At 43.1% G+C, this 19,288-nt stretch overlaps 1 protein-coding gene across 3 annotated transcripts in view; it reads left to right on the top strand.

The window, feature by feature from the left end:
- The window catches only part of LOC133867717 (uncharacterized), a 116,047-nt gene that overhangs the window by 7,264 nt on the left and 89,495 nt on the right, over positions 1 to 19,288 (top strand). For all 3 annotated transcript variants that reach the window (XM_062304484.1, XM_062304485.1, XM_062304483.1), the window contains one exon: positions 10,087 to 10,148. In XM_062304484.1, coding sequence (XP_062160468.1) covers positions 10,087 to 10,148 — 62 coding nt within the window. The remainder of the gene's footprint in view (positions 1 to 10,086; positions 10,149 to 19,288) is intronic.

Here is a 19,288-nt window from a genome sequence, read left to right as displayed (position 1 = left end):
CTCCATGACTGGCCTCAAGTGTCAAGCTCCGAAAAATTGCATCACGGAGGACGAACCTAGAAAATAATTGGGGAAAAACAAGCCTAGCTATATGAAGAAAAAAAGGAAGAAAGAATATGGCGATTTGAAGCTGAAAGTTAGAGGGTCGTGCCTACACGCGCCACCGCTAGCGGAGGGAGGGAGAGAGAGAGTGAGAGAGGAAAGAGAGAGGAGAGGAGGAAGGGGTTTTGTGGGTTCATTTTTTTGGGTCTCCATGGATCAACTTGGTCGATGGCCAACGTTGAGGAGGCATTGAAAGCCCCAGTGAAGGACTTTTTCAAGTTTTTTTGGGAGGATGTGAAAGCCTTGATGGTTTGAGGGGGTGGTAACAAAGCCGGCCGCTGCCTAGAGGTGGTAGCCTATGCTGAGGGTGGTCGAAAAGGGGCTATTTGGCTCCTGAAAGGCTGTGAAGGTTGGGGTTGGTCTCAGGTTCTGGGTGAGTTACTGTAGATGCTGGCTTTCCTTGAAGCTAAGGAGTGGCCACTAGTTTTTGAGGTGCCTTTTTCGAAGGGGAAACAAAAAGGGGGGGGGGGTCTTTTATCCGGTCGCTCCTACGCAGTAGTGCTATGCTCGGCGGACAGAGTTGATGAGAAGACGATGGGGTTGAAGCCGGTGTCTATGACTCCTCTCGATCTGCTTCCATCGGTGTTGGCGAATAGCGGTGAGGAGGTGCAAACGGTGGTGAACTGCTACGAGCTTGATATCTCTGGGTCGTTGGCGGTTCTATCCAGTGTCACAACGAAGAAGACGAAAGAGACGAAGGGTAGTTCCCTCATTTATTGGTTGAAGTTGTTTCTAGGGTTTTCTCGTTTAGTGATGGATCGGATCAGAGGATATCTGGGTCGGTCAGTTGGGTTGGAATCGTTGGATTCTAAGCCCAATGGTTTCAGGCCTAAGACTATCAGCAAGAAGCCCATTATTCACCTTCAATCGGTTTGCAAGTCTTTGGGTCAAGGTTTTAAGCTCTTTTCCAGGTCTTCCCTTCAACCCAAACTCACTTCAGTTCGGGCAGGAACTCACAGAGCTTCCGATGAGATTTCTTTGCCGGAGATCTTGATGGAGGAAGGTGTTGGGGTTGCCGGAGGTTGGGTTTGAGATGTTCTCGAAGGACCACCGGTTGCGTAACGTGGTTTTGGTTTCCATTGCTCGGGATGGGCTTGTCCCTGTGAGCTTCGGTCCTTCTCCTTTGGCATCTCTGCTTCAGCTAGAATCAGCTACAGTGTCTTTGGAAGCTTCTCTCAAGCTTGTGGGGTCTGCTCCAGCTCCGGTTCACCTCTTCCCCGGTGGTTCTGCCTCAGGGGCTGTTGAGCTGGGAGAGAGGATTCATCTTTCTCGTCCAATGGCATCGACCTCAAAGTCGTTCCAGAAGTATTATAGGAAGGCTAGGGAATGTCAAACTGTGAAAATAGATGAGTGTTTTCTTCCGATTACGTGGCGGCGATGAGATCAGATTTTGCTGATGGGATACCTTTTCCTCTCTCGGGTGCCACTCCTGAGTCAGAGCTCCCTTTGGAGTCTAAGTTAGTGCAAAGCTCTCGGGTGCCACCCCTTGTTGACGAGGCAACTTCTGTGGAGGATGTCATTAAGCAAATTCCTCCGGCGAGGGGTTTCCTATGAAGGGGTTTTCTCAACTCGAGTCTGGCAGGGCAAGTTTTGCCTAAAGTGCCGGTCGTGTCGCTGTCGACCCTAGTTGTTAAGGAAGATGAGGTGGTAGTGACTCCCTCTCATTTGGGTTGTTGCGTCTCTCCTTCAGCTGAAAAGGGCGAGAACCTTAGGGTGGACAGTCTGGTCGAGTCTCAGAAGTGGCTGGTAGGTTTTGGTCCGTCTGTGGAGGTAGTTTTGTGGGATCAGAGCGATGAGGTCTGGGATGGGGAGGAAGGAGTATCCCCTTTCCCTTTGGGTGTTTATCCTCCCGATGAAGAGGATGAAGTTTCGCTTTTGGCTATCTTGGAAGCTAGCGTTAGCGAAGAGGAGTTTCATCGGGAATCAATGGTTGCACGTCAAAAGACTAAAGGTAGGAGGGAGATGTTGAATTTGAAAAGCTCCATCAATTATGGCGATGATTATGCAACCTCCCGGCGTCGGCAAGGCAAGGCTCACATGATGTAGTGTTGAGTGCTTCATGGGTCTTAGGTCTATTGGGTTTTTAGTGTCTCGCGGGTTTGTTGAGTCTTTCTTTTCGGCCTGGTTTGGTTGGTCCCTTGTATACTACCTGTGTATTTAGGAGCGCCTTTACGTTTTTTTTAATAAATTTATTACTTATTAAAAAAAAAAAAAAAAAAAAAAAAAGGAAGAGAGGAGAGAGAGGTGGTGCCTATGTTAGACTAGTCCCCAAAATTAATGTTTGTTGTCTCCTTAATATGTTTGGATATGGATTCTACATATTGACTTGATAATTTATAGTCAATACTCAATTAACTTTTTTCATGCAATTCCCAATTTTTCCCTTAAGTTTCCACCACATTTCAAAGATTTTTCTATTAGCTAATTAAAGTACATTTGAAACCAAAGTTTACTGGTGTGCAGTACATTTGCAAACATTGAGTTATTGGGCTTCGTTTGGTTCGTGGAATGGGTATTACATTAGGAAAAGTAATAGTTATTACTGGGAATGAGGAAGAGTGGAATGGAATAATTATTCCAATTCCTTTGTTTGGTGACAACACATATACCACAATTGGAATTGACCCAAAATTACTAAAAAACCTACATAATTTCTTATTTTTCAAAAAAACTCAAATCTTAAAAAAATAAAAATAAATGTTGGACCTTAGATCTGTGGGTGGCCGACCGGCCACAGATCCGATCTAAATTCTTTGTTTTTTCTCTTTTTCATAAAAAAAAAAGGTTGTTTATTTCCTCAGGAATAACTATTCTTCTTCGTAAAGGAATAGTTATTCCCATGGAATAGCTATTTCAAGGAATAAGTCCCTACCAAATAAAGGAATAGTTATTCCAATAGAATAATCATTCTATTCTAAGGACTTATTCCGCGAACCAAACGGGGCCTAGGTGTTTTTGGCCTACGGAATACTGAGTGTTTGCCATCCACTTCGCTCTAATTTATGGGATAAAAGAATTGTTTTTGTCAAAAGTGATAATTAGAATAGATTTTCTCAGAGCCATTGTTATTCCCATTTAATATTGTTTGGACCCCAAGCGGTAGCTTAATTGGTTGAGGACCACGTCTTTTGAAGCGGAGGTGACTACTTCGATCTCTCTTTCCCCCTCCCTAAGGTTAAAATATACTTATAAAAAAAAAAGGAATATAAGAAAAATGTTCATTAAGATTAACTGTTTTCTCTCTCCTTGAAAATCCTCTCGCCTCTCTCCTCTTCTCTTTCCCGACCATTTCACCCTAGCGGTGGCACGTGTAGGCACGTCCCGCTAGGGTTTTATTCTCTCTTGGCGCTGTAGCTCGGATGTCGTTCCGTTCGATTTCGTGGAGGTTCTCGCGTGGTGGGTTTTCATTTAGCGTTCTGTAGAAAGGGATGTGTTCCTTGTAGGGTTGCCGTTTACGGTTGGAAATGGAGAGCTGGTTCTTTGGATTTTGTTTCTTTGGGCTTTTTGGGTACTGTGTTTGCTTGGCTGTTTTGTGGGTTTTGGGTTCTTTTAGTTCTTGTTTCTATGTTTTTTTCTTTCTATTGTTTGGTGTCCTTGTGTATACTTCTAGTGTACTTTGGGGAGCCTTACGCTTCTTATAAAATACGCTTACTTATCAAAAAAGAAAAAGAAAAATGGTCATTGGGTCAATTGTTGCCAAGTGGTGGTCAACTCTCACACTCTACATATTTACAACCCAATATTTACTTCTTCCATGCACTCTTTCCTAAACATATATTTAGAAATAAATAGCTCACATGGCTTTCATATTGCCAAGTAAAATTTCCACCTCTTCTAATCTTCATATTAGCCAATGGATTTAATTTGAGATAATTGTCTTGTGACATTCTGTCAAGTCTCTCCTTTTACATCTACACATGAAAAATGTTGTTGGGGAACTAACAAAATAAGATTTTGGTTCTTGTCAAACCTGGTGCCAATAATTTGGATTTGTTGAGGCCAACTGGATTGAGCTTCTTGATATACCTTAATCCTTAAAGAACTCCTCATCCCATGCATCATCTATCTTTCTATCAATTTGCTAATAATTGTATTTTTTTATACATATGCAGCTATAGTTTTATTTTGATAAGTATTTATTCCGGTAGACAATTTGGGAACTCCTAAATTCATTGTGAATAATTGGCAGCAACCTAGAGTACTCTTTGTTTCTTTCTTTTTTATGGGTGTGAATTTTTTTTTTTTTGATATGTAAGCAAAGAAGTTTATTTAAAGCGTAAAGGCGTCTCTAAGCATACAAAAAGTATACAAAAACAACACCAAAGCAGGAAAAAAAAGGGAAGAGAGGAAAAACATCCGCAAAACCCAAAAACAGGAGGAAACCCAAACATCCCAACAAAACCAGCCCATATAACCTAGAGACTAATACATCATATTAGAGGCCCTCTTGCCTTGCCCCGGCTATAACCAAAACCCCTGGCATCATAATTAATTGTGCACTCTAAGTTCTTCACTTCACGACTCCCTTTAAACTTAGAAGTGTAGATTGGAGCCTCTTAATGCTGCTCTGCATCAATTTGAGCCATAAAGTCTAAAAAGCCCTTCACATTCCCTTTGTCGTAGACCCCCAAAGTTTGAAAACAGAAGCTAAGATCAATCGCTGCACCGGGAGGACTACCAATCTCTTCAAAACCACCTTCTCTCGAAGATTCACCCACCTATGAGAAAGGCAACAAAGGAGGGCACCCAAGCACAGGCTGGACCGAAGAGAGAGAGGAGACCCACCCATTTCTGATGGAGGAAGGATCGCGCCGCTTGGGAGAAGGCGCAGGCGTAGACACTACCCCATCCCTCGTTGGTGCTGACAAGGGCTTGGCAGCAACCCTATATAACGGCATAGAAGGAGCCATGGAAGCATTGAAAGCCTTAGCAAGTAGATGCTCATCTAATTTGCCAACCTTATGCTTCAGGGAGTATTTAAGCACCGACTTGGATTCCGACGAATAAATAGGCGCTTCAGACTCTGACATCACAGGGAGAGAATAACGCAGCCTTTCACCTAACTCATCCGCACCTGAAGAGCAATCACCAGGAACATCCCGGAATGTTGGACCAAACCGAACTAGAGTCGGAGACGGAGCCAGCTCCGTCAAGGCAAACTGGTCATGTTGACTAGCTCTGGCAGACTTCCAGACAGCACTCAACTCCGGCAACTCGGAGCTGGCCTTAGATGAAGACGACAAAGGAGGATCCCCACCGGCAGGCCTCACCGAGGTAGAGGCAGCCGCCACAGGCCCACCAATGCCAAGATCTGAACGCATAACAATGAGATCCAGGCCCACCGCAGAGGACACTGTCGAACCCACAGTGAGATCTAGAATTGGGGCAGAGGACACCGTCGAACCCGAAGCAGACCCATCGCCGGCAAAAGTCATAGAGGTCGAAGCCGTCGGCACTCTTTCTCCAACATGTGTGGAAAGCACCAGACCCGGATCTCCAACTGACCTGGAAGTTGGGTCAGAAGGCTTGGAAGAGGCCTTGGAACGCTCCTAGGCCTTCGTGATGTAGGGCATAAAGCCCATCCTCCTGGATTCGGCCTGTAGACGGACCCCTCTAAGCACAGAAAAAACACGCTTAAACACCGAGCCTAAACCCATACAACCCAGTTTCCGTTTCAGCCCAAAAGAAGAGGTCTTGCCCAAGTTCGTTGAACGCCTGCACACCCAGTCCAGCCAGTCACCAAAACTCTTGCCTCGAAGTGTCACAATCATACTCGACGTCACCCTCTGAAACCTTACACTTTGAGCACGCCTTCTTGCACCCTTTGCAACTTCGATCCCTTTAGCCATCAGCATGATGGTCTTTACCCAAAGGACTAGAAGGAGTCCTCTCCAAGGTGAAACAATCCACTGCTTGCTGAACTGTATCCTGCTCCAGAACCAGCGGAAGAATATTTTTCACCTTGCACCAATCCACCTCCTCCGACTGGACTAGAGGCCGACCACCTAAGGCAGGGACGGTTGATGGTGAGCGCACCACCTCTGCAAATGACAAAAGGCCCGCTGCCTTTACCAGAAATTCCCCCATCGGTGCGCCACCAGAAAATGGAGCCTCCACCGTGGCTTCAATAAAAGCCAGAGCTTTACTCAGCTCCCCAGAAACACGGCTCAAGCCCTTCCCATCCTGGCCTAAAGAAAATAGGGTCATCCCTCTCCGACCGCCCACGGCATAGACCGCTACATCTAAAAACCGGTCGAATTTGTTCCCACCTCTCGGAACGATTGTAACCTTCGAACCCTCCCTATAGGATTTAACGAAATCCTCGAAAACAGTATCACGCAACACCTCTTCCACAATGGAAACCAAGCAGCGCATCGCGAGCCCACCAGAAGAGACCCAGAAAATCCTCATATCTAACAAATCTAGAGAAGACTTCCCACCCCCCGTATAAGAAAAAGTATTTTATAATTATGAAATGAACTTTAGCTTGTGCTTGCTTCTTTTCCTCTCCCATTCTCTCTGGGATTAAGATGTGGCACTTTTGCTTTATTGTTAGCTTGACCAAGGTCATTGATTTCCTCTTCTTAAATTATTTTAATCTTTAGATACGTAAATCGTATCAATACATCACTCTGGCATCAAGGGAATCCCAACCTATTGTTGTCGTTGGAACTGTTGGTGGACACAATATAGTACTTGTTACTTACCTGGTATATGTATAGATTATGAATTAGTACAAACATACTTTAGAGCTGTTTTTTATCAGTAACTTTCTATTAAAAAAATTTACTTCGTACCTCTTGTTATGAAACTTGGAACAACTAATTTTTGAAGGTAAACCTAATGATGCAAATTGAACCAAAAAAAGAAAAAAGTCCGGACAATACTTTAGAGCTGTTTTTTTTTCAGTAACTTTCTATTAAAAAAAATTTACTTCATATCTCTTGTTATGAAACTTGGAACAATTGATCTTAGAAGGTAAACCTAATGATGCAAACTGAACAAAAAAAAGAAAAGAAGAAAGACTGGACAACGATGCACCTCAATGATCGTATTTGTATGTGTGAAGGAAGTGAACTTACTTTTTTGGATAAGTAAGATATGTTTTGTTAAAAAGTATAAGGCGCCCTTAAATACACAAGGAGTATATACAGGAACAATCAAAACACCTCATAAAAAGAAACCCGGACAAACCAACAAAACCTAAGCCCTAAAACTCAAAACCCACAAGAAGTACTCGAAGCAACAATAACAAAACCCAAAAAAACCCCACAAGGACCTAGCCCTTCAACCCGGAACCCACAAGGAGCACTCAAACTACAGCACCTGAGCCTTTCCTTTCCTTCTCTTAGAGAGCGCTCTTGCATTGCCGTAGTTAATGCAAGAACATTAACTACGGCAAACCAACAATCAAAACACCCCATAAAACGAAACCTGGACCAACCAACAAAACCTAAGCCCTAAAACTCAAAACTCACAAGAAGTACTCGAAGCAACAATAACAAAACCCAAAAAAAACCCCACAAGGACTTAGCCCTTCAACCCGGAACCCACAAGGAGCACTCAAACTACAGCACCTGAGCCTTTCCTTTCCTTCTCTTAGAGAGCGCTCTTGCATTGCCGTAGTTAATGGAGCTTTCAAGATTCAACAACTCTCTTCTCCCTTTAGTCTTAAGACACATACCCTTTTTAACCCGATGGAAATCCTCTTCAATGGCATCCATAATCGTGAAGGACAGATCTTTATCCTCAACACCATTCGACGCCCAATCCAAGGGCATGTCGGGAGGGCAAACACCCAAAGGGTAAGGGTTGTCTTATTCCTCCTCAACCCAAACCTCATCTCCCTGATCCCACACAACAATCTCCCAGACAGGCTAAAACCTACCGGCCACTTCTGAGATTGGATCAAGCCATCCGTCCTAAAATTCACCTCCTTTTCAGCGATTGGAGAAGCACAACCACTCAAAGGGGAGGGAACACTTGGGAGAATGAAGCCTCGCCGAAGAAAGCTAGGGGAAGGAGACTTGCCCACACCCCCACCTGGCTTCGGTGAAGACTGGACCACGGTCCCGCCCAAGGCCTGAGAAGAAGCACCCAAAAACTGCGTCACCGGGGCACAGAGAGCTAACACAGCCTCGTCAATCAGAGAAGTATCCATCTGAGCAGTTTTAGCCTTTGATCTTTGATGATACCTCATAACCGATTTGGATTTAGACGGGTAGATGGGAGCTCCACTCTCTGACATAACCGGAAGAGAAAAGTAGAGACTTTCTCCCAATGCATTCGCCCCCAAAGAAGAAATCCCAAAATCTGACACAACTACAGACTTGGGAGTCGGAAGAAACCCCTCAAAAAATCCCTTACGATCCAAGACTGAGCACCCAAGGGGAGCACTCACTTCGGAAAAATAAGCACTTGCAGGGGACCCAGAAAATGCTGTACAAGGGGAAGAGGAAGAGATCGCCGGCATCAATGGAGACGCAAAAGAACTCGGCCATCAAGCAGTAACTGGCGCCTTCAAGAGGAACGGAAAGCTCAGAACAGGACATAGCAGACAACTTGCCACCTAAGTTGATCGTCGATGTCCTTTCCGGCCGTTGAAGACCAGATGAAGACCGAAAACCCATGGAAAACACAGAACCCGCTTCAGGAACCAAAGGAAGCCCTAGACCTGTAACCTCAATCGCCTTCTTAGATTTGGGCTTTGCCGAAACCTGGCCCATACGGAAGCCTTTAGAATGGTGATTGAGTTTAAGACCCAGCTCGAAACCAAACGAGCGGCCCATCAACGCCCCAATGACCCGACCCACCAATCTCACTAGAAAGTTCCTCCACGTCCGCAATTTCAAACGAGGCGGAGAGATCCTTGCTGATTTCAAATGAGGCAAAGAGATCCTCACTGATCCTAGAATGTCTTGGGCAGAGGGAAGACATGCTCGATGTTCCTTGCTTGGCAACTTTAGCATCAAGTCCTTACCTAGCAGTTCCTTCTCCAACACCAAGCAGTCCAAAGCCAGCCTCACCTCCTCTGAAGCTGCAAGTCTCAACAACTGGGAGAAAATCAAGCTCACGCCTCTCAACCGGTAGAATCTGCAACTTAACTGGACTCTCTGACCTCACCACCTCTATGAACGATGGAAAAGCATCGCCCAAAGTGGGACAAGCCCCACCCAAGCCCTCCTTCCCATCCTTCTTCTCCACCGGAGACAGAACACCAACGGGAGAAGACCCAGATGTGGTTTCCAGGAAGACCAACACCTTGCACAACTCATCAGCGACTCTGTTCCATCCCCACCCTCCTCGTCCCTCCAGGAGCAAGATGAACCCTCTCCAGCCACCCATTGCATAAACCGCCAGCTCCAAAAATCAGCCATCCTTATTGCAGCCTATCCTAACAATCTAAGCCTTCGAATCTTTCCGGAAGGATTTGACAAAATCCTCGACCCCTTGAGACTGCAACACTTGCTTCATCGTTGCTAAAACCCAAGCAGTACACTGCAAACCCAATCGCACAACCCCTAAAAAGCCTTTCCTTCTCTCCTCCATTCTCATCACATACTTGCCTTCCTCTATTGAGAAGAGGAAGGTTTTGGCCTTCACGGAGAAATACCTCTCCAAAGCCATCCCCTAGAGAACTTGAGAGAGTGGAACCCTAGCGGGACGCGTTTGCACGCACCACTGCTGGGGTGAAAGAGCCTAGAAAAGTCGAGAGAGAAAAGAGAGAACCAAAGTTTGTTTATTTGCCATAAATTAAGGAAGTGAACCTATATAAATAATTACTTGGGAAGAAATACCCTTCATTAATTAGGGTTGTGCCTCTCTGCGCTTTATTAATGAATTGACATTACTTATATAAAAAAAAGAAATACCCTTCATTAATACTATTTATACTAACTTTTCTTGATTAATTGTAATTCATCAAAAAGAAACTTTTCTTGATTAATTGTGTAAATTTTTTTCTTTTTGCTAAATGTTTCCCAGGAACACATTACATTGGGTCTAAAGTTTTCCAGCTTGACAGTAGTGAAGCAAAATCCTATTAGGTAATTCCTTCTATTTTTTTGGTTGTTGTACTATTTTGTCAAGATGATGTCTATCTATTAGTACATTGGTTGAAATCCTAGTTGTTCAGTATCTAGGTTTATTGGCTATCTTCAATTGAAATGGTAGTGGTTGATTTCATTATCTGTATTAAACATATTTGTTATGTCTCTCTCCCTCTCTCTCACACACAAACACACATATCTAGATACATATGTGAGTGTTAGTTCAAACTAGATGTAAGTGAGCTTCAGTCCCAACTAGATGATATTTTTTTTTTTGATAAGAGAACTTTCATTAGAAGCGCAAAAAGCGATCAAGTACACAGGTAGTATACAAGAACGACAACTACTAAGAAGAAGAAAACAGTACAAGAAAATCATTAAAACTAATCACTAAAGGGGCAAGGAACGCAGCCGTCCAAGAGTACAAAGAATAAAAGAAAAAAGAAACGAGCTCCTCAGTGGTTCTTTTTTTGTCCTCAAACTGTCTATTGTTGCGTTCCCCCCACAAGCACCATAAAAGGCAACAAAGAACCATCTTCCACACAACCGCATTCCGAGAGCAACCACCAGTCCACCAGCAAGCGAATAGATCAACCACTCGACGAGGCATAACCCAAGATAGATTGAAGCGGTTAAAGATGACATTCCAAAGAACGCAAGCGACATCATAATAAAGAAGAAGATGATCTACAGACTCCCCATTCTTTTTGCACAACATCTATCAATCACAATGACCCGCCTCTTTCTGAGATTGTCTAAAGTAAGGATCTTCTCTAACACTGCCGCCCAAGCAAAAAAGGCCACTTTCAAAGGAACCTTGGTACACCAACTACTTTTCCAGGGGAAATGACTTGTCTCCTTATAGGCAAGAGACTTATAGAAAGATCTAACATCAAACTTCCCTTTGTGAGAAGGAGACCACCAAAGCTTATCTTTCCCATCACGATCTAGACTGATGGAGTACAATAAGGTAAAGAAAGAAGCCAAAACATCCACCTCCCAATCATGTGCCGCTCGAATAAATCTGACATCCCACTGAAAAGATCCGCTCTCCATAATCAAATGAGCTGCCACAAACGAATTCTTGTCGCAAGTTATGTCATACAACCGGGTCAAACACTATAACCCGAACACGACCCGGTTGTGAACCGGGTTACACGACACGAACCTGTTGAACCCGGTAACGAGTGCCCACTGCCCACCCCACAACCCACAGGACACGACGTCGACGAGCCCAGTGCCCACCCCACAGCCCACAGGACACGACGTCGACGAGGTAGAGCAGCCGAGCAGGGCTGGCGAGCCCAGGCCTCCGGATCCAACGACTAGAACCGAGGACTTCAGCCTTTAGGAGGTTCGACTGGGCTTGGACCCTGAAAGATCCGTTGGGGACGACGCCGGTGGAGATCGAAGGGAAAGAGCCGATGGGGACGACGCCGTTTTGGAGGGTTGCGTGGTGGAGCTTGGCTTTGAGAACTCGGCTTTTGCGGCTCTGAGAGCTTGTGCCCCTGGACCTCGTGGAGGATTTGAGTCTCCGAGAGGCGTCTCGGCCGTTTAGGAGGGTTGCGGTGTGAACTGTGAACTTTGTGAAGACGGTGAACTGGGTGAAGGGCCTGAAGGCGTGAAGCGAAAAGAAAACAAGAAATGGGTGATGCGTGAGACGGTAAAAGCGTGATCCGGCTAGGGTTTCGGTCCTTTTGGACCTGACTTCAAAAAAAAAAAAGAGGAGCTAATCGTGTAATCGTGTCTGGCAGGTCAACCCGATAATGACCCGAACCCGATAATGCCAAACCCAAACCCTGAATTTTCGTGTTGTGTTCGTGGATCGTGTCAAAATTGCCAACCCTAAATGGTATACTCTACTTGTTCTATAACATTTCTTATTTTCTGATCATTTATCAAACATCCTACGTGATATATAGAAAAGTAAACGAAATATCATTAAAACCGCAAAAGGCGCAATTTAAGTACACAATAGAAACACCTTGCTAGAAAGAGAGAACAAGTGAAAATCATGAAAACCAAGCAAATTACGATCTAAAGCAGCTGTCCAATGGTAAAGAGTTTTGATAAAGAAAGATTTAAGTTCTGTCACCCTCCTCTTACTGTCTCTAAAACTTTTATCATTTCTTTTCAAGGCCAGACAACCATCTTTCACATAGCTGTGCTCTTAGGACTACTTCCCAACCCTCTTCAACGGGCAAAAAGGTCTACTATTCTCTTAGGCATGACCTAGCTAACCAAAAACGACTAAAAAAAGCATTGCACAAGGCATTGGCGATTTCACTATGGAAACGGAGATGATCCACAAACTATCTACCCCTCAAGGAGACTTCATTTCGCCAAATACTATTCCAAGAGAGTGGTGCTATCATGAGGTATAAGGATGTTATAGAACGATCTAACTCCAAACTACCCCTTCTTGGAAGAATCCCAACAAAGCTTGCCTTCTTCATCTCCCTACCTAAAGGAGTGCAACAAATTAAAAAACGAAGCAAAGACATCCACCTTCCAATCGTAAGCATCTCTGATAAAGCTTTCACTCCACCAATGGGAATCACTGGATAAATCCAATTAATCTACCACGGAAGCATCCTTCACACAAACAATACTATATACAAATCTGGGTAAATATCCTTAAGGACCTAGTCCCCATACCAATTGTGATGCTAGAATCTAATTTTGGAGCCATGTCCTATCTCAAATCTGGTATGACTAGAAAACTCCCGCCAAACCCTCTTGATATTTTTCCATAAACTCACACCCATATGATCCATGAACCTCATGAAAACACCACCCGCCCCACGAGCTACCATATTTGGTATTTATTACAACTCTTGACAAGGCCTCTCTCTTATGCACATAGCGCCAAAGCCATTTCCCCAAAAAAGCACTGTTAAATAGAATCAAGTTTTGGACCCCCAACCCTCCCTCAACAATCAGAGAGCAAACCTTGGACTAGCTTACCAGGCAAAATTTAAGCTCATCACGCAGTCCACCCCATAAGAAATCCTGTTATAACTTTTCTATGCGATTGGTAACACCAACACGAATGGGGAAAAGAGACAAGAAGAAAAAGTTATTGGAAGATATTCGACAATTGGAGTGTATTGATGAAGGTCAATGGTTAGTGGATGAGGAACGGTGTGGAAGACAGACATAAATAAGGAGCTGGAAAAAACGTTTCTCTTTGAGGAGGTAAATTGGAGACAGAAATCTCGGGTTTTGTGGTTGAAGGAAGGGGACAATAACACTAAATTTTTTCATAGGGTGGCCAACTCGCATCTTAGATACAATCATGTGGGAGCATTGAGGATAAATAGGGCTATGTCTAGTGATCCTGTGGAAATCAAAGATCATATTGTACAATACTACGACAAATTGTATACCGAACAGAGTACGTGGCAGCTTAGGGTGGATGGGCTCTCTTTCTTGTCCATTGATGCGGAGAAAAGTATTTGGTTAGAACGAGAATTTGATGAGTAGGAGGTGGTGCGGGATCTGAATGGTGATAAGGAGCCGGGTCCGGATGGGTTCACTATGACTTTCTTTCAAAAGTGTGGGGGTGTATTGAAACAAGATATTATGGCTGTGTTTTCAAAATTCCATAATAGACGCGGGATGCTATTGTCTCTCCACCGTTCGGACATCAACCTTATAGTAGGCTCCTTGTCTGCTCATCCATCTGGACACCTCTTGTCCTATCTGGGCACCTAGCTTTGTATTTGCTTTATTTCAGCAATTTCTTCAAGTTGCTCCAACTGTAGACCTAAGTACTGTCAATTGTACTGAATATCTCTTTGTGTGAGGGTTTCTCATCTTATATAGAAAATGTTCCGTTAATTACAAGGCTAATTACAAGGCTGAATCTCAGCAATTACAGCAATCTAGAAGTCCAAATAAGGTAACTAAAATCATCCTACTAAATACAAGATATCTATAGCAATAATATAAAACATGCCATAACTAGAGAGACTAATTCTAAATATATGCTGTATCTGACTGACGTCCCCCCTCAAATTGATGCTGGTCGATCAAGAAGCATCAATTTGCCCACAAGGAATTGATGACGCTGTCGTGTCATGGCCTTCGTGAATATGTCAGCTATCTGGAGTTCAGTAGAAACATGAGGATGAGATATAACACAGTGTCCAAGGCTTCCCGAATAGAATGATAGTCGACCTTAATATGCTTCGTACACTCATGGTAAATAGGATTAGGAGCTATTTGAATGGCACTAGTATTGTCAGCATGAAGAGGAGTAGAGGTAGATTGAGAAAAACCAAACTCTGCCAGCCCACGAAGCCAGACAATCTCAGAACAAGCAGCAGACATTGCCCGGTATTTTGGATTTAGTAGAGGATTTAGAGACGCGAGCTTGTTTCTTACTCTTCCAAAAGATCAAAGAATCACTAAGAAACATGCACCAACCCGTGACAGACCGCCAAGTATCAGGACATCTGGCCCAATCCGCATCACTATAAGCAACAAGGCGAAAAGGAGAGCCGGTTGGGAAGAGCAACCTATGGGCAGGTGACCTTCGAAGATATCGAATGATATGGCGAACAACAGGTAAATGAAGGTGGCATGGAGTTGCATAAATTGGCTAACCTGTTGGACATCGAAGGAAATATCAGGCCGAGTAATAGTCAAATAATTCAAGCTCCTTACCAACTGTCGGAACACAGTAGGATCAGAAAGAAGATCACCCTCCTCACTTTGATATTTCACATTGACCTCCATAGGAGTCTCCATCGAAGGCGAATCGTGAAGACCGGCCAGGCTAATCAAATCCTGGGTATATTTGTGTTGGTTCAAGAATATACCTGAAGAATCAGTGTGCACTTCCAAACCCAAAAAATACGTAAAAGGACCAAGGTCTTTCATATGAAAAGAAGCCTGAAAATTCTGCTTGAGGTGGGCAATCAAGGTGGAGTCAGTGCCAGTAATGACAATATTATCCACATACATAAGTAAAAGAACGAGACCAGTCGGAGTCTTGCACAGAAACAAAGAGGAGTCATATTGGCTTTGAACATGCCCGAGGAGCCTATTTTAAGCCATAGAGAGACCGCTTTAACTTACACACAGCAGAAGATGAAGAAGAAAACAAACCCTGAGGAGTCATGTAAATATCCTCTTCGAGATCACCATGAAGAAAAGCATTTTTGACGTTCATCTGGTGAAATGGCCAGCCTTGGGAGGCGGCAATAGAAACAACCGTACGCATTGTAGTCATCTTCGCCACCGGAGCAAATGTCTCCTCATAGTCTACCCCATATTCTTGCTTCTTCCCAAGGGCAACTTGTTGTGCCTTATACCGGTCTAGAGTCCCATCAGAGCGGAGCTTAATCGAGAAAACCCATTTACAACCAAGAGCTTTAACAGTAAAGGGGTAAGGAACTACATCCCATGTATGATTGTCCTGGAGAGTCTGAAGTTTCTCATCCATTGCTTTTCGTCAACATTCACGTTTAACAGCCTTTGAAAAGCATGTAGGAATGGAAATAGAAGACAAAGTAATACTAAAAGAAGTGTGGTAATCACCATACCGATCAGGAGAACCTGTTACTTGGGCAGATCGTCAAGGACCAGGCTTAGGAGGCATGGGAGAACTGATCGGACCTGTCTCGGATGTCATGTCAATCTCAAGAGAAGTTGTCGGAACAGTTTCAGATGTAAGGTTAGTCTTAGGAAGGGTCAAAGTTCATAGACGTCGAGTATACACAATTCCAGGTTTGAACCGTTTAGGGAGAGGAGTCAATTCATCAAAACAAGGTAGAATACTAATCTCAGGCAATGACTCAACATGTGTAGAAAAGAAACATAGATTCTTAAAGAAAACAACATTATGATATATATGAAATTTGCTATAACCCATAAAGGCACATTTCACAGATTGAGCAGAGATTTTGTCACGTTCATGAGGAGGTAAATGAACAAAACAAACACATCCAAAAGTATGTAGATTAAGATAGCTAGGATGTTGATGATGCAAACGATAATAAGGAGAATCAAAATTCAAGACTTGAAAGGGCAATCTATTAATGAAGTAAACTGCAGTAGATAATGTCTCAACCCAGAATTTAGAAGGAACAGATGATTCAAGCAATAAGGTTCGAACAACATCCGAGAGATGTCGATTCTTTCGTTCTGCCACCCCATTTTGCTGAGGAGTATAAGGGCAAGAGCACTGAGAGACAATGCCTTTGTGGTGTAAGAAATTATGAAACTCGTGAGACATGTATTCTCCATCGGAATCAGACCTCAATTATCCTAATACCTGTAGAAAATTGGTTCTCAATATATGCTACAAATGTCTGAAAAACAGATAGGACCTCAGATTTGGCCTGAAGAAAATAGACCCAAGTAAACCGACTGAAATCATCTATGAATGTCAAAATATTTATATCGAGCATGAGAAATTACAGGAGAAATGCCCCATACATCACTATGCACAATATCAAAGCATTTTGTAGCACGACTAACATGAGAAGAAAACGAAAGAGTCTTACTCTTACCAAGTTTGCATACAGAACAATCAAATGACAAATTCTTAGAAACGTGTTCTTTATTGCCTAACAAACCAGAATTTAACATATGAGACATAATTATAGAATTTGGATGACCCAAACGTTTGTGCCATACTGCATTCGGAGTATGAACTGTCATACAAGCCAAAGAGAAACAACTAGGAATTGAAAAATGCAGTGGAAATAGTCTGCCAACTTTAGGCCCCTTTGTGAATATCTTCCCCAACACCTGAACCTGCACAAGACAACCATCACGAGTAAAATGGACATCATAGTTTTTTTTCAACTAACTGGCCAACTGAAATAAAACTATTAGAAAGTCCAGGAGATACATAAATATCTTTGAATGAAGGACTGATATTTCCAATTTCATTAATAGCTAAATGACTCCCATTTGGGATGAACCATGATATTGACGAACATTGCACAGAGTATCAGATGAGCTTGTCATATGATTGGATGCAGCAGAATTAATAAGCCAAGCCTTCTATGTAGTAGTACCATTACCTTGAAGCCCTAAGGCAGAAAAGGCTGACATAATCATCTGCTGGACCATTTCAAGAGTAAGAACAGATGATCTGGCCGCAGAAGAAGAAGTTGAGGACATCTCTGGAGCAGAAGAGGTGTTCACTGTAGCCTGATAGGTGGTAGCTTGACGATTTGGAGGCCGAGTGTGACATTCTTTGATAAAGTGACCTGACAGTAGTTGCAAGATTTCTTAGCATAGTTCGCTGCAATATGACCATACTCCTTGCAGCTAAAACACTAGACCTTGCGTATATCCTTACCCTTCCCTTTCTCGTAGGCTACTGGATTCGGGTTGAAATCTTGCTGGAATGTAGCCTGTGAGAGAAGACGCTGCTCCTCGTGAAGTAATTCTCCAAAACAAACATCCAAAGATGTTGAAGAATCTCGGTTCATTAAATTTGAGCGAGTAGCCTCAAATTCAAGGCGTAATTTCGTTAGAAATTGCTCTCTCTTGCTCTGTTGATGAATAGCCTGAATAGCAAAGAGAGATGCAGCAGGTACTTTCGCATAAACCACATCAGAAAATTCTCCCCACAAATTCTGAAAACCAGAAAAATACTCCTGAATGTAGAGATTGCCTTGAGTGTAACTAGCAATCTCATATTCCAACTGAAATCAATGTGCGGTATTATTTTGGTGATAAACCTTCAGCAAGTACTTCCACAGTCTTCGTAGTTTTTTTTTTTTCTGATAAGTAAGAAAATTTTATTAAAAAGAGATATAGTCTTTGTAGTTTTATAGGACCTTAGATTGAGCACAAGAAGAGGATCAACAGACCCTAAGATCCAGGACATCACACGTGCATCTTTGACCTTCCACTTAGCCAATTCCTTAGGCTCCGTAGGAGCTGGATCACTACTGTCAATCTGGCTCTACAACTCTTTTCCCGTAACAAATAATTGAAATTGGAATTCCCAAGCAGAATGATTTTTTCTAGTAAAACGAACGCCAAAAGACTCGCTAGAAGACACGATGAAACCAAAAAATAGAATAAAAAATTTATAAAACCTGATTCACCGGAAACGCTCCTGTCGACAACCACCACAAATCACCGGAAACACTGCCGAAAACACGCCAAGACTGCTCTGAACCTGCCAACAACCACCAAGAATTCTTCACAACCTCCAAAATCTGCATAGAACCTTCCGACAACTACCAAGGATTCTTCACAACCGGAAACGATCCTGCCGACAGCCACCACAGATTGCACCGAACACTCCAAAAAACTGCATAGAACCTGCCAACAGCCACCAAGGATTCTTCACAACCTCCAAAGAGTCTGCCGACAGTCACCAATCAACGGAAACTGCCGCTACCCTCGGCAAAAAAACTACCGAAAACCTTGAACAACCCTAATTTAGATGAACCTTGCTCTGATACCATGTCAATTGTACTGAATACCTCTGTGTGTGAGGGTTTCTCATCTTATATAGAAAATGTTCTGTTTATTACAAGGCTAATTACAAGGCTGAATCTCAGCGATCACAGCAATGTAGAAGACCAAATAAGATAACTAACATCATCCTACTAATTACAAGATATCTACAACAATAATATAAAACATGCCATAACTAGAGAGACGAATTATGGCTAAATATATGTTGTATCTGGCTGACAAGTACATGCAACCCAAATCCCCAAAAAAATAAAAATAAGTTTTGGACATTGAAGGAGCCAATTACAAAACCTAACAATTATTTTGGTTAAGATTGATAAAATTGTGTCCTACTGGTGCATTGTTTTGTACCATAATAGTCATAGGGGCTTATCTTACATAATTTTTCTATGGAGCTACTGGGGGATGTTTTCGGTAAGGAAATTTATAGATAGATGTCAATGCATCCTGATCTCAAGGGGTAGTTCAATCGGTCGGGGGCCACATCTCATGAAGTGGAGGTCACTAGTTCAAATCTCCTGTTCCCCCTCCCTCCCCTTGTGGCAAAAAAATTATTTATCAAATAAGAAAGGAAAAAAAAAAGATTTCAATGCATCCTAGGTACACTAGAGTGTATTAAAAGATGTCATCTCAAGTGCATGAAAGGTGTATATGGTAGAATCCTCATGTTAAATGAAAGA

The sequence above is a fragment of the Alnus glutinosa genome, chromosome 5 (assembly GCF_958979055.1).
Source record: "Alnus glutinosa chromosome 5, dhAlnGlut1.1, whole genome shotgun sequence".
Lineage (NCBI taxonomy): Eukaryota > Viridiplantae > Streptophyta > Magnoliopsida > Fagales > Betulaceae > Alnus > Alnus glutinosa.
This window is presented reverse-complemented; position numbering and strand designations above follow the sequence as displayed.